Genomic DNA, 14,504 nt, shown 5'->3' on the forward strand with positions numbered 1-14,504 from the left:
GGTGGTTAGGTGGTTGTTAGGTGGTGGTTAGGTGGTTGTTAGGTGGTTGTTAGGTGGTGGTTAGGTGGTGGTTAGGTTGTTGTTAGGTGGTGGTTAGGTGGTGGTTAGGTGGTGGTTAGGTGGTGGTTAGGTGGTGTTTAGGTGGTGGTTAGGTGGTTGTTAGGTGGTGGTTAGGTGGTGGTTAGGTGGTGGTTAGGTGGTGGTTAGGTGGTGTTTAGGTGGTGGTTAGGTGGGTGTTAGGTGGTGGTTAGGTGGTGGTTAGGTGGTGGTTAGGTGGTGGTTAGGTGGTGGTTAGGTGGTGGTTAGGTGGTGGTTAGGTGGTGGTTAGGTGGTGGTTAGGTGGTGGTTAGGTGGTGGTTAGGTTGTTGTTAGGTGGTGGTTAGGTGGTTGTTAGGTGGTGGTTAGGTGGTGGTTAGGTGGTGGTTAGGTGGTTGTTAGGTGGTGGTTAGGTGGTGGTTAGGTTGTTGTTAGGTGGTGGTTAGGTGGTGTTTAGGTGGTGGTTAGGTGGTGGTTAGGTGGTGGTTAGGTGGTGTTTAGGTGGTGGTTAGGTGGTTGTTAGGTGGTGGTTAGGTGGTTGTTAGGTGGTGGTTAGGTGGTGGTTAGGTGGTGGTTAGGTGGTGTTTAGGTGGTGGTTAGGTGGTGGTTAGGTGGTTGTTAGATGGTGGTTAGGTGGTGGTTAGGTGGTTGTTAGGTGGTGGTTAGGTGGTGTTTAGGTGGTGGTTAGGTGGTTGTTAGGTGGTGGTTAGGTGGTGGTTAGGTGGTTGTTAGGTGGTGGTTAGGTGGTGGTTAGGTGGTTGTTAGGTGGTGGTTAGGTGGTTGTTAGGTGGTTGTTAGGTGGTTGTTAGGTGGTTGTTTTACGGAGGTTCTTCTGGTTCCGACCTGATTCTCATGTCAGATCCGGCCGTCAGCAGCAGAGGGTTTCCATCAGCAGGACTGCAGTAGATTCCATGAACACTGTGAGGAGATGGCTGCAAAACACACACACAGAAAGAGAGAGACACACACACACACACACACACACACAGACACACACACACACACACACACACACAGACAGACAGACACACACACACACACACACACACACACAGACACACACAGGAGAAACGATATCTTGGACGTTAGCCTGTTTGGGATCATGTTTGTTTATGCTGTTAGCTTGTTTAAGCTAATGTTAGCTTGTTTATGTTTACATATGGAGTCCGGATGTTGTGGTTTTAATGTTTTTTGTCGTTGTTAAGTGTTTTGGAATCATGTTTATTGATTCTGCACTTTAAAAATATTGATTGATTTTCAATAGTTTTGGTTTCCATGACAACTGCAACACAAAGACACTCATACCTGCATCTCAGACAGCGGAGGAGCGGAGCTCGCCCACAGGGTGAACTTACGGTCCCCCGTCTCCATGTCCCACATGGACACCTCATTATTCCCCTGGACAGCTGGGAGACAGACAGGTGATCAGACAGAGAGACAGGTGATCAGAGAGACAGGTGATCAGAGAGATAGACAGGTGATCAGAGAGACAGGTGATCAGAGAGACAGACAGGTGATCAGAGAGATAGACAGGTGATCAGAGAGACAGGTGATCAGAGAGACAGACAGGTGATCAGAGAGACAGCTGATCTGTGTGTTTGACCTCTGACCTGCGATGACAGATGATTGGTAGAGCGGATGCATCAGCAGCCGTCTGATTCGTGCTCGGGCCGGGTGGTTGGAGATGGGCAGCTGGAAGCGCATATCCCAGCATGCCATGGTGCCTCTGCTCGTTCCTGCAGAGGACAGACGGAGAAATGTTCAACACGTCGACTCACCGGACCTGCAAACCGTCACGTCTGCAACAAATGTGTGAAGAAAACCGTTTCATATTTTAAACAACATTTGAATAATTCCTCGTCTTTCACTGAAAAGAAGCAACAGATGTTGGAATCAAAGACATCTGGCCTCCATGTTTCCTCTGACTTCCTGTGTGTGGACGGACCGAGACAGAGCCAGCACTGGTGCATGTCCACGGTGAAGGACGTGATGAGGCCCAGTCGCAGGTCGTGGCGCAGCGTCCAGGCGTTGGAGTTGGAGCGGAGGTCCCAGCCCACCAGGGAGCCGTTCACCGTGGCGTACGCCAGCACCGACTGGGAGCCCGAGTTGAAGTGGTGGACGTCCACCGCGCAGCCGTCCTCCTGCAGGTCCAGAGACCTGAGACGGAGTACGGAGGACAGAGTCACACACCCGGACGCGGCCGGGGGAGGGGGGGGGGTCGCCGCGGGGGGCCGACGCCCGTCCTCACCTGGTCTGGAAGGGCTGCACTTTGGGGGACTTGGGCGGTTTGTTGGCCTCGACGGCCAGCAGCTGGACGGAGCCGTTGTCGGAGGCCACGGCGAGGTAGTGGGAGCCCTGGACGAACGTCAGCGTCTTCACGTGGCCGCCGATACGAGAGTACGTCAACACCGACCTGCGGGGACACGGGGGGGGCCGTCAAAGATCGGAGGGACACGCGATAGCGGTGAGAACCTTAAGGACTCACCTGGTGGTGGTGGTCTTGCCCTCCATCTTCTGGCTGTCCCACACCTTCACCGTGCCGTCGTTGGACGCCGTGGCGAAGATGGAGTGTTCGTCAGAGACTCGGATACGGTTCACGGCGGCTTTGTGTTCGTGGAGGTGAGCGACCAGCAGGCCTTTAGGGTGCCAGCCTGAACACACACACACACACACACACACACACACACACACACACACACACACACACACACACACAAACAAAAACACACACACACAAAAACACACACACACACACACACACACAAACACACACAAACAAAAACACACACACACACACACACAGGGTCAGGCCCCCGCCGTCAGGCCCCCCCCCTCCCCTGCTGGTGTTCAGAAGTAGTGTTATATACGATTTCAAGTTGAATGTTGTAAATGAGCCTGGAATATCTCCCTCTTTCCCCCTCTGACACCTTTTTGACCGAGTTCACTTTATTTCCATTATCATCGACCGTACAGTTCAGATTCACTCCTTTTAGAATTTCTCACACACACACACACACACACACACACACACACACACACACACACACACAAAGGGTCAGGCCCCCACCGTCAGGCCCCCCCCGCCCCCCCAGCGCCCCCTCTCTGTTACCGGGTGGAGGAGGGCGGCTCTCCCACTCGGCGCTCTCCATCATCTGCTTGGCCATGCGCTCGGCGCTGCACTGCTCCCTCTTCTGCTGCACCAGCTGCTGCAGCTCCACCTTGCAGGTGTTGATGCGTCGCTGGTAGGCGGGGCCACTCGCCACCGACTGCAGCACGGGCACCGCCGGCGCCGCGGCGCTCTTCCTGATCTGACTCGCCGGCCCGTCGGCGGCCTGCGAACATCCACAATATTCACTCAGAGACGACTCACGTCATCAACGGGTCGGCTCAGAAGGGGCGGAGTTACCGTGGCGGGCTGCGAGGAGGCCGGCTCCTGGGACCCGAACATGCTCTTCCACTCCTCGTTCATGGTGGAGTCCTGCTTCGTGTGCTTCCTCGCTGCGGGACATTAACACAACAAACAGGAAGTCGCACCTTCGTACAGACAAACGTTTCTGATGATGCTTCAAATTCAACCGAGAAAAAGTTTCCTCATCTGGAAGATTTTTAAGAGAAAATAATTAGTTTGACATTTTTCCAGTTGAAACAAAGAGTCTTTTATTTTGGAGAGAAAATCTGGACGTTGGTGAAGAACAGGGGACGCTTCATGTTCTTACAGCTGCAGACCTCCGACTGATCCGATGAAGTTCTACCCAGAGTGAATCGGAGGACAGTTTGAGGACACGCTGATGAATGAGGGAGGTTCCAGAGGGACAGATCTCAAACATCTGGAGCTCAGAGGAGCTTCAGATAACCGACAGGACTGATGTTTGTGTGGACGGATCGTTGGCAGGGACGTTATCATCAATGCTGGACTCAGTATTTTATCTCCAATAATTAAACAGGAAGTCTAAAGAATGTGCGAGGAAATGAACGTTTTAAAGAAATTTAATTGACTTTAAAACTTATGAAAACCAGGAAATTTAGACATGAATTTACTTCAAAAAACAAATAAATGAATGATCCAAATAGATGCTGATTGATTATCTGCTGATCGTTTCAGATTTGTTCAGCTGCAAACTGTTGATATTATTTAAATGAACTTCCTGGATCCTGATGAATATTAATAGTCCCATAACCTTTCCTCTGTCGCCCCCTGCAGGACAAATGGAAAGCTGCACTGCTGCTGATAGAAGAAAGTAATATCTTTATCCAAACATTTATACTGAAAGAGGATAAAAAGAAGAAAAAGACGAGAAGAAAAACCAAAACAAGGAACAGAAGAAAGTCAAAGGAGTAAAATAAAGAAAAAAGAAGACTTAAAGAAAGATTTAAACTCCATAAAGTGATTAATATCAGTTAAAACCTGATTTATTTTAGAAGCTGTTGGACTTTTGAGGAGTTAGATGTTAATCGTTGGAGACCACCTGAGGAAGGTGAGCGGTTACCTCTCTTGTCCTCGGCCTCAGCCTTGGGTTTGACCAGGTCCACCTGGCGGCCCGTGATGCCCAGGTGAGCCAAGTCGATGACACCGGTCTGCCCCGCCTCCCCCAGGTGGCTCTGCTCCCCCATGGTGGCTTTGGCCTTGTTGGACTTCAACATGAAGTCTTTCAGCGCCAGCAGCTTGTCCTCCTCCGCCTCGGTCATACCCTGCAGGACAGAGGACACCTGAGTCCCACCTGATCTGTGAGACCTGTCCCAGATGACTAACTGTGTGTAATAGGTGTGTGTGTGTGTGTGTGTGTGTGTGTGTGTGTGTGTGTGTGTGTGACTGTGTGTGTGTCTGTGTGTGTGTGTGTGTGTGTGTGTGTGTGTGTGTGTGTATGTGTGTGTCTGTGTGTGTGACTGTGTGTGTGTGTGTGTGAGTGTGTGTGTGTGTGTGTGTCTGTGTGTGTGTGTGTGTGTGTGTGTGTCTGTGTGTGTGTGTGTCTGTGTCTGTGTGTGTGTGTGTCTGTGTGTGTGTGTGTGTGTGTCTGTGTGTGTGTGTGTCTGTGTGTGTGTGTGTGTGTGTGTGTGTGTGTGTGTGTGTGTGTGTCTGTGTCTGTGTGTGTGTGTGACTGTGTGTGTGTGTGTGTCTGTGTGTGTGTGTGTGTGTGTGTGACTGTGTGTGTGTGTGTGTGTGTGAGTGTGAGTGTGTGTGTGTGTGTGTGTGTGTGTGTGTCTGTGTCTGTGTTTGTGTGTGTGTGTGTGTGTGTGTGACTGTGTGTGTGTGTGTGTCTGTGTGTGTGTGTGTGTGTGACTGTGTGTGTGTGTGTGTGTGTGAGTGTGAGTGTGTGTGTGTGTGTGTGTGTGTGTGTGTCTGTGTCTGTGTTTGTGTGTGTGTGTGTGTGTGTGTGACTGTGTGTGTGTGTGTGTCTGTGTGTGTGTGTGTGTGTGTGACTGTGTGTGTGTGTGTGTGTGTGTGTGAGTGTGTGTGTGTGTCTGTGTGTGTGTGTGTGTGTGACTGTGTGTGTGTGTGTGACTGTGTGTGTGTGTGTGTGTGTGTGTGTGTGTGTGTGTGAGTGTGTGTGTGTGTGTGTGTCTGTGTGTGTGTGTGTGTGTGACTGTGTGTGTGTGTGTGACTGTGTGTGTGTGTGTGTGTGTGACTGTGTGTGTGTGTGTGTGTGTGTGTGAGTGTGTGTGTGTGTGTGTGTCTGTGTGTGTGTGTGTGTGTGACTGTGTGTGTGTGTGTGTGTGTGTGTGTGAGTGTGTGTGTGTGTGTGTGTGTGTGTGTGTGTGTGTGTGTGTGTGTGTGTGTGTGTGTGTGTGTGAGAGACCTGTGACAGCAGCTTCTTGAGCAGCTGTCCGATGGCCGGGTCGTCGGGGGCGGGGCATTCTGGGATGGAGCCGGCGCGCTTCTTCTGGCGCAGCAGCAGGTGTCTGAAGAGGCTGCCGATGTCTTTGGAGCGCAGCGCGTAGTCGAAGATGGAGCGACTCACCGGCTCCTTCAGCACGCTGAGCAGCACCAGCTCCTTATCGATCTGAGGAGGGGAGGAGGAGGAGGAGGAGGAGGGGGGTGAAGAGGAGCAGAGGGGGAGGCGGCCTGAGGAGGAGGAGGACTCACCTGGATGATGGGCTGGGTGATGAAGGGGTTGAGGTGGGGCATCAACTTGCAGTAGACGTCGGCCACGTTGAGGTGCTGCGCGACCACGGTGATGAAACCCACCGCCCCGTAACGGATCCACAGGTTGGGGTGGCACAGGAAGGGAGCTGCAGGAGGAGACGAGGGGTCAGAGGGGACAGAGGAGACAAGGGGTCAGAGGGGACGAGGGGTCAGAGGGGACGAGGGGTCAGAGGAGACGAGGGGTCAGAGGGGACAGAGGGGACGAGGGGTCAGAGGGGACAGAGGAGACGAGGGGTCAGAGGAGACGAGGGGTCAGAGGGGACGAGGGGTCAGAGGAGACAGAGGGGACGAGGGGTCAGAGGAGACGAGGGGTCAGAGGGGACAGAGGGGACGAGGGGTCAGAGGGGACAGAGGAGACGAGGGGTCAGAGGAGACGAGGGGTCAGAGGGGACGAGGGGTCAGAGGAGACAGAGGGGACGAGGGGTCAGAGGAGACGAGGGGTCAGAGGGGACAGAGGGGACGAGGGGTCAGAGGGGACAGAGGAGACGAGGGGTCAGAGGAGACGAGGGGTCAGAGGGGACGAGGGGTCAGAGGAGACAGAGGGGACGAGGGGTCAGAGGAGACGAGGGGTCAGACGGGACAGAGGGGACGAGGGGTCAGAGGAGACGAGGGGTCAGAGGAGACAGAGGGGACGAGGGGTCAGAGGGGACGAGGGGTCAGAGGGGACAGAGGGGACGAGGGGTCAGAGGAGACGAGGGGTCAGAGGGGACAGAGGGGACGAGGGGTCAGAGGGGACAGAGGAGACGAGGGGTCAGAGGAGACGAGGGGTCAGAGGGGACGAGGGGTCAGAGGAGACAGAGGGGACGAGGGGTCAGAGGAGACGAGGGGTCAGAGGGGACAGAGGGGACGAGGGGTCAGAGGGGACAGAGGAGACGAGGGGTCAGAGGAGACGAGGGGTCAGAGGAGACAGAGGGGACGAGGGGTCAGAGGGGACGAGGGGTCAGAGGGGACAGAGGGGACGAGGGGTCAGAGGAGACGAGGGGTCAGAGGGGACAGAGGGGACGAGGGGTCAGAGGGGACGAGGGGTCAGAGGGGACAGAGGAGACGAGGGGTCAGAGGGGACGAGGGGTCAAAGGAGACGAGGGGTCAGAGGGGACGAGGGGTCAGAGGAGACGAGGGGTCAGAGGGGACAGAGGAGACAAGGGGTCAGAGGAGACGAGGGGTCAGAGGGGACGAGGGGTCAGAGGAGACAGAGGAGACAAGGGGTCAGAGGAGACGAGGGGTCAGAGGAGACGAGGGGTCAGAGGGGACAGAGGAGACAAGGGGTCAGAGGAGACGAGGGGTCAGAGGAGACGAGGGGTCAGAGGAGACAGAGGGGACGAGGGGTCAGAGGAGACGAGGGGTCAGAGGAGACAGAGGGGACGAGGGGTCAGAGGAGACGAGGGGTCAGAGGGGACGAGGGGTCAGAGGGGACAGAGGAGACGAGGGGTCAGAGGGGACGAGGGGTCAAAGGAGACGAGGGGTCAGAGGGGACGAGGGGTCAGAGGAGACGAGGGGTCAGAGGGGACGAGGGGTCAGAGGGGACAGAGGAGACGAGGGGTCAGAGGGGACGAGGGGTCAAAGGAGACGAGGGGTCAGAGGGGACGAGGGGTCAGAGGAGACGAGGGGTCAGAGGGGACAGAGGAGACAAGGGGTCAGAGGAGACGAGGGGTCAGAGGAGACAGAGGGGACGAGGGGTCAGAGGAGACGAGGGGTCAGAGGGGTCAGAGGGGACGAGGGGACAACACCACCCTCCAGAGGAGGTGTCTCCTACCGATGTCGCTGACGAACTCGTAGAGATGCGGTTTCTGCAGCAGCCCCAGCTGACACATGCAGGTCAGCGCGTTCAGCGTCTTGTAGATGACGAACTCCTCGGTGTCGCTGAGTCCCTGCTGCAGCAGCGGCTTCAGGATGGACGAGCTCTGCCAGCCCACGTACGCCGCCACGCCTTCGGAGGACGGAGACGGGAGAGGGGGACAGAAAGGTCAGAGACGTCCGAGGACAGAGAGCTTCGGGGACGTCCGGCGCGTCCTCACCCACGATGCTGTCGAAGAACGCCCCCCGCAGGTGCCAGTCGTTCTTGTCGTTGAGGAAGGTGATCATGTGACTCAGCAGCACGTCGTTGGCCTTCTGACGGCCGAAGAACACGCAGAGACGCGTGATGCCGTTCTCCATCAGAGACTGCTTCACGATGTTCTCCTGGTCGCTGAGGAGCGTCACCACCTTCTGCTGCACCATCTCATGGAGCGCCTGCAGCTCTGCAAGGAGGAGTCACAGGAGAGGAGTCACAGGAGGGAGGAGTCACAGGAGAGGAGTCACAGGAGAGGAGGTCACAGGAGGGAGGAGTCACAGGAGAGGAGTCACAGGAGGGAGGAGTCACAGGAGAGGAGGTCACAGGAGGGAGGAGTCACAGGAGAGGAGGTCACAGGAGGGAGGAGTCACAGGAGAGGAGTCACAGGAGGGAGGAGTCACAGGAGAGGAGGTCACAGGAGGGAGGAGTCACAGGAGAGGAGTCACAGGAGGGAGGAGTCACAGGAGAGAAGGTCACAGGAGAGGAGGTCACAGGAGAGGAGTCACAGGAGAGGAGGTCACAGGAGGGAGGAGTCACAGGAGAGGAGTCATAGGAGGGAGGAGTCACAGGAGAGGAGGTCACAGGAGGGAGGAGTCACAGGAGAGGAGTCACAGGAGAGGAGTCACAGGAGAGGAGGTCACAGGAGGGAGGAGTCACAGGAGAGGAGTCATAGGAGGGAGGAGTCACAGGAGAGGAGGTCACAGGAGGGAGGAGTCACAGGAGAGGAGTCACAGGAGAGGAGTCACAGGAGAGGAGGTCACAGGAGGGAGGAGTCACAGGAGAGGAGTCACAGGAGGGAGGAGTCACAGGAGAGGAGGTCACAGGAAGGAGGAGTCACAGGAGAGGAGGTCACAGGAGGGAGGAGTCACAGGAGAGGAGGTCACAGGAGGGAGGAGTCACAGGAGAGGAGGTCACAGGAGGGAGGAGTCACAGGAGAGGAGGTCACAGGAGGGAGGAGTCACAGGAGAGGAGTCACAGGAGGGAGGAGTCACAGGAGAGGAGGTCACAGGAGGGAGGAGTCACAGGAGAGGAGTCACAGGAGGGAGGAGTCACAGGAGAGAAGGTCACAGGAGAGGAGGTCACAGGAGAGGAGTCACAGGAGAGGAGGTCACAGGAGGGAGGAGTCACAGGAGAGGAGTCATAGGAGGGAGGAGTCACAGGAGAGGAGGTCACAGGAGGGAGGAGTCACAGGAGAGGAGTCACAGGAGAGGAGTCACAGGAGAGGAGGTCACAGGAGGGAGGAGTCACAGGAGAGGAGTCATAGGAGGGAGGAGTCACAGGAGAGGAGGTCACAGGAGGGAGGAGTCACAGGAGAGGAGTCACAGGAGAGGAGTCACAGGAGAGGAGGTCACAGGAGGGAGGAGTCACAGGAGAGGAGTCACAGGAGGGAGGAGTCACAGGAGAGGAGGTCACAGGAAGGAGGAGTCACAGGAGAGGAGGTCACAGGAGGGAGGAGTCACAGGAGAGGAGGTCACAGGAGGGAGGAGTCACAGGAGAGGAGGTCACAGGAGGGAGGAGTCACAGGAGAGGAGTCACAGGAGGGAGGAGTCACAGGAGAGGAGGTCACAGGAGAGGAGGTCACAGGAGGGAGGAGTCACAGGAGAGGAGTCACAGGAGAGGAGGTCACAGGAGGGAGGAGTCACAGGAGAGGAGTCACAGGAGAGGAGGTCACAGGAGGGAGGAGTCACAGGAGAGGAGTCACAGGAGGGAGGAGTCACAGGAGAGGAGTCACAGGAGAGGAGTCACAGGAGGGAGGAGTCACAGGATGGAGGAGTCACAGGAGGGAGGAGTCACAGGAGAGGAGTCACAGGAGGGAGGAGTCACAGGAGAGGAGGTCACAGGAGGGAGGAGTCACAGGAGAGGAGTCACAGGAGAGGAGGTCACAGGAGGGAGGAGTCACAGGAGAGGAGTCACAGGAGGGAGGAGTCACAGGAGAGGAGGTCACAGGAGGGAGGAGTCAGATGAGAGGAGGTCAGATGAGAGGAGGTCACAGGAAAGAGGAGTCACAGGATGGAGGAGTCACAGGAGGGAGGAGTCACAGGAGAGGAGTCACAGGAGGGAGGAGTCACAGGAGGGAGGAGTCAGATGAGAGGAGGTCAGATGAGAGGAGGTCACAGGAGGGAGGAGTCACAGGAGAGGAGTCACAGGAGGGAGGAGTCACAGGAGAGGAGGTCACAGGAGAGAGGAGTCACAGGATGGAGGAGTCACAAGAGAGGAGTCCCAGGAGGGAGGAGTCACAGGAGAGGAGTCACAGGAGGGAGCAGTCACAGGAGAGGATTCACAGGAGAGGAGGAGTCACAGGAGGAAGGAGTCACAGGAGAGGAGGTCACAGGAGAGAGGAGTCACAGGATGGAGGAGTCACAGGAGAGGAGGTCAGATGAGAGGAGGTCACAGGAGGGAGGAGTCACAGGAGGGAGGAGTCAGATGAGGGAGGAGTCACAGGAGAGGAGGTCACAGGAGAGGAGTCAGAGGAGGAAGGAGTCACGTTAACGCGTCTTACCGGAGTCGTAGTTGTCGTTGGGGTGCAGCGCCTCCTCAGCGTCCTCTCCACTCAGGTCCGTCTCCGTGTTCACGTTGTTCTCCTGAACCAGCTCCAGGAAACGCAGCGCGCTCTCCGCCAGGTGGGCGATGTTCTCTGAGAGCAGGAGCAGAGGGCGGGAACATTTTACCACCACGTCTCCACTCTGACGTGACGTCCCTGAACACGCGTGTTGCCGTGTCTGACCTGCGTACGCCAGCCGGACGATGGTGGCGTCGTCCTGGGCGAGGTGGGCGATGCCCGGCAGGAGGTACTCCGGGTAGATGTTGACGTCGTTCCTCGGCACCTCCTTCACCAGCGCCAGCACCTTGGCCAGCGTGCGGACGGCCTGGGCTCGTACGCGGGGCACCGGGTCGTTGCAGAAGTGCAGCAGGTACGGCGTGATGCGGTCCAGCAGGATGTCCACGCTCAGCCGGGGCGCCAGGTGCAGGACGAGCTCCAACGCCGCCAGCTTGGAGTCGCAGGAGTGCAGCGTCTGCAGGCAGGAGGTGATGACGGACACCAGCACCAGGAGGCCCTGCTCCTCCCGGGAGCTCAGCACCACCTCGCTGCTGTCCTGGGACGAAGAGGAGGAGGAGGAGCCTGGAGGGGGAACACACACACACAGTGAAGGAAGTGACCATATTTGGACGAGCCGGGGGAGGAGCCAGCGGTGGATCTGACCGATCTGATCGGAAACCCGACGATACTACGTCCCGCCCACCGATAGCTGTAACCTGACTGCACCACAGGCCTGTCAATCAAACAGACACGCCCCCTCACCTCCTCGCAGGTTGTGCAGGATGTTGTCCAGGTCCTTGCGGATCACCAGGACTCTCTCGTCTGCAGACTGGAAGGTCTCCTTGGCGAACTGAGCCATGTAGGGCTGCAGGAAGGTGTAGAAGATGTCGGGGAAGGCTTTCCCTCGCTGCTGCTTCAGGTACTCCTCCGCCGTCAGACGCTTCTCCGGCTCCCGCTGCACCATCTGGGACACCTGAGGGACAGACAGGGGGACAGACAGGGAGGGAGACAGACAGGGGGACAGACAGGGAGGGAGGGACACAGACAGACAGAAACTCTGAGTGGTAGTGGTGGTTCTGTTTCAACAGCTGCCACTCCACTCCACTCCTGCCCCCCCCCACTCCCCCCTCCCACTCCACCACCCCCTCCACTCCACCCACTCCACTCCTGTCTCTCCCCCCCCCCCCCTCCCCTACCAGCTCTCTGATGCTGCGGTCTTCTATCTTGATGAGGACCTGCTCGGTCTGGAAGAGTCCTTTCCGGTATGCGAGCAGCTGCGAGAGGTCGAAGAGAGGAACTCCTTCGGTGAAGAGCTCTGCGATGACACAGCCTGAAGACACAAACACACACATGAATGTCTCCAGGTGTCGGATCTCCCTGCGGGAGGCTCCGCCCCCCCGCTGGGGCGCCCGTTACCTGCAGAGAAGATGTCCATGGCCTGCCGCAGCTCCCCGCGGCCCCTCTGGTTGTTGCTGGTCAGGTCCACCAGCGGCGTGTTCTGGTCGCTCTCGGTGGCGAACATGCTGCCGTCCACGAATCTCTCGGGCGCGATGTAGCACGTCCGGCGGCGCGACGTGTCGAAGAAGTAGTTGAAGTCGGCGGGGTTGTCCTCGGGCAGGTAGGTGGGCTTGAAGCTGGCGAAGTCGGTGAGCAGCACCCAGTTCCAGCTGGTCACCATCACGTTCTCCGTCTTGATGTCGCCGTGCCGCACGCCGGCCCGGTGCGCCTGCTCCACGGCGTTCAGGATCTGGAAGGCGAGCCAGCGCTTCTCCACGTTGTTGAGGAACGGCCGCGTGCTGATGCGGTCGTACAGGTTGTCGCGGACGTACTGGCGGAACAAGATGGCGGCCTTCTCCGTCAGCGAGGTCTTCTGGAAGGGCAGGCAGTTCTGGCAGGAGTGCAGGCGGATCTTCAGCTCCTCCAGCTCCTGCTTGTAGCTGGTGAGCGGCAGCGACGGGTCCTGGATGGCGAACACCTTCACCACCACCAGGCCCTCGCGGTGCTTCGCCCGCGCCACCTTGAAGAAGCGCGTGCTGCCCAGACTCTTGTCGTACTCGTGGTCGTGGATGTCGGAGAAGTAGCTGTCCACGGAGAGGATCTGGGACGGGGCGATGCCCGCCAGCTGGTTACCCATCACACCTGCACACACACACACACACACACACACACACACACACACACACACACACACACACACACACCAGAAGCTTTATTTATTCTTTCAAAGCAGAACATCAACACCTCAAACAGCGGAGACACGTTTCCTCTTTTCTCCCAACAGCTCTGAATTGGGTTTTTTTCACAGTTCCAGTTCAAACGTTGAATTTTGTCCATTTTATCCAACTTCTCGTCCAGTTCTGCTTGTTTTGTTTTTTTAAATCTCATTACATTTCCAGTTTTTCTTTTCTGTAGATTTCTTTTACATTTGTGCTCCATTGATGTTTTGGTTGGTGTTCAGATTCTCCTCCGACTCCTTCAGGAGGCGTCAGATCTCCTCACGTTCATCCAGCAAGCGGCTCCATCACAGCTTCTCTTCTTCATCCTCCTTCTACTTATTTTAACTGTTCAAAATCACGCTGCTTCATTATTGAAGCACTTTGTGATCTTATATCTGTGAAAGATAAAACTTTTGTCTTATCTGTTCTTTGTTTTCTATTTTCTGTCTCCGTTCATTTCATTTTGTACAAAGTTAACAGATGTAAAACGGTCTGTAGTTTTATTTTGAAGGTTCAACAGTCAGCTGTGGGTCAGGTGGTCGAGCAGGTTGCGGGTTCGACCCCGATGAGCAGCTCTGCTGCTGCCTGACCGGAAGCTTTACAAACCTTCCAGCGACAATCACGACAACAAGAAATCAGGTTTCCGGTTTGTATAATGTGTAAATCTGTGTTCTGGATGTGAGTTTGGGAGATCCAACTATACATTAATCAAATAAAGTTGGTTAAAGCTCTCTCACTGAGCGGATGTCACAGCTGCTCCTCACAACAAACCAGATGTGGAGCTAACAGCTAACCTCGGTCACGTGATGCTTTAACACCGAAAAAAGATCCATCCCATCAAAACAAACCCAAACACGGTGCAGAGGTGGTGTTTACCTCGGCTGCTTCTCAGAGCTGTTGTTGGTGTTGTTATTGTGGTTATTGTTGTTAGCTTTAGCAGGCTAGCGCTGGTCACGATGCTGCTAACGGATGCTAACAACAAGCGACAAACTCTAAAGTTCAGCCTCGAAGAACCGTCTTCATGTCGGTCCTCCGGTGTGTTCGCGTACGACAGCCGCCCCGCCGCAACCTCCTCCCGCCGCCACTGAAACACGCCGCCGCAGTAAAATACCGGTAACCGTAAATAATGAACAAAGCAGTCGTCTGGATGATTTAGCTGGTTGCTAACCGAGTAGCCGTTTCCAGCTGTTGTTATGAATCCGGGTCAAAGCGGAGAGAAACGTCTCCACAGCGCCCCTAACGGTCAGGTCGGGTTACTGCACAGATCGGCTCTGATACAAGTGACGCACTCGCTCGTTTAAAAGGAGCGTAAATGTCTTTAGGTTAGTTTAGGTTATGTTAGTTTAGGTTAGTTTAGGTTAGGGTTAGGTTAGGTTAGGTAGTTACTTTATTAATAATCCCCGAGGGGACATTTTTTCGCTACAGCAGCATACAGAAGAAATAAGATAATAATAGAATAATAGAAAAGCAATAAAATAGCAGTAAAAATATAAAATGCACAGTATATACCGTACAGTATAT

General features: G+C 55.8%; 1 protein-coding gene across 1 annotated transcript in view; it reads right to left on the bottom strand.

Annotated features, from left to right (window-relative positions):
- pik3r4 (phosphoinositide-3-kinase, regulatory subunit 4) overlaps positions 1-14,174 on the bottom strand; it is a 17,296-nt gene extending 3,122 nt beyond the window's left edge. Inside the window, exons 1-19 of the mRNA XM_069143817.1 lie at positions 13,860-14,174; positions 12,184-12,906; positions 11,964-12,097; positions 11,530-11,740; positions 10,954-11,349; positions 10,729-10,863; positions 8,194-8,415; positions 7,932-8,105; positions 6,119-6,264; positions 5,832-6,035; positions 4,524-4,725; positions 3,443-3,534; positions 3,146-3,368; positions 2,522-2,687; positions 2,285-2,449; positions 1,982-2,193; positions 1,647-1,772; positions 1,342-1,442; positions 880-968 (exon numbers count right to left, since the gene is read on the bottom strand). Coding sequence (XP_068999918.1) covers positions 880-968; positions 1,342-1,442; positions 1,647-1,772; positions 1,982-2,193; positions 2,285-2,449; positions 2,522-2,687; positions 3,146-3,368; positions 3,443-3,534; positions 4,524-4,725; positions 5,832-6,035; positions 6,119-6,264; positions 7,932-8,105; positions 8,194-8,415; positions 10,729-10,863; positions 10,954-11,349; positions 11,530-11,740; positions 11,964-12,097; positions 12,184-12,901 — 3,716 coding nt within the window. The 5' untranslated portion in view covers positions 12,902-12,906; positions 13,860-14,174. The remainder of the gene's footprint in view (positions 1-879; positions 969-1,341; positions 1,443-1,646; positions 1,773-1,981; positions 2,194-2,284; positions 2,450-2,521; positions 2,688-3,145; positions 3,369-3,442; positions 3,535-4,523; positions 4,726-5,831; positions 6,036-6,118; positions 6,265-7,931; positions 8,106-8,193; positions 8,416-10,728; positions 10,864-10,953; positions 11,350-11,529; positions 11,741-11,963; positions 12,098-12,183; positions 12,907-13,859) is intronic.
- Positions 14,175-14,504: the final 330 nt, after the last annotated feature.

The sequence above is a fragment of the Embiotoca jacksoni genome, unplaced genomic scaffold, assembly GCF_022577435.1.
Source record: "Embiotoca jacksoni isolate LCO1_2020_lvr unplaced genomic scaffold, fEmbJac1.0.p SCAF_114, whole genome shotgun sequence".
NCBI lineage: Eukaryota > Metazoa > Chordata > Actinopteri > Embiotocidae > Embiotoca > Embiotoca jacksoni.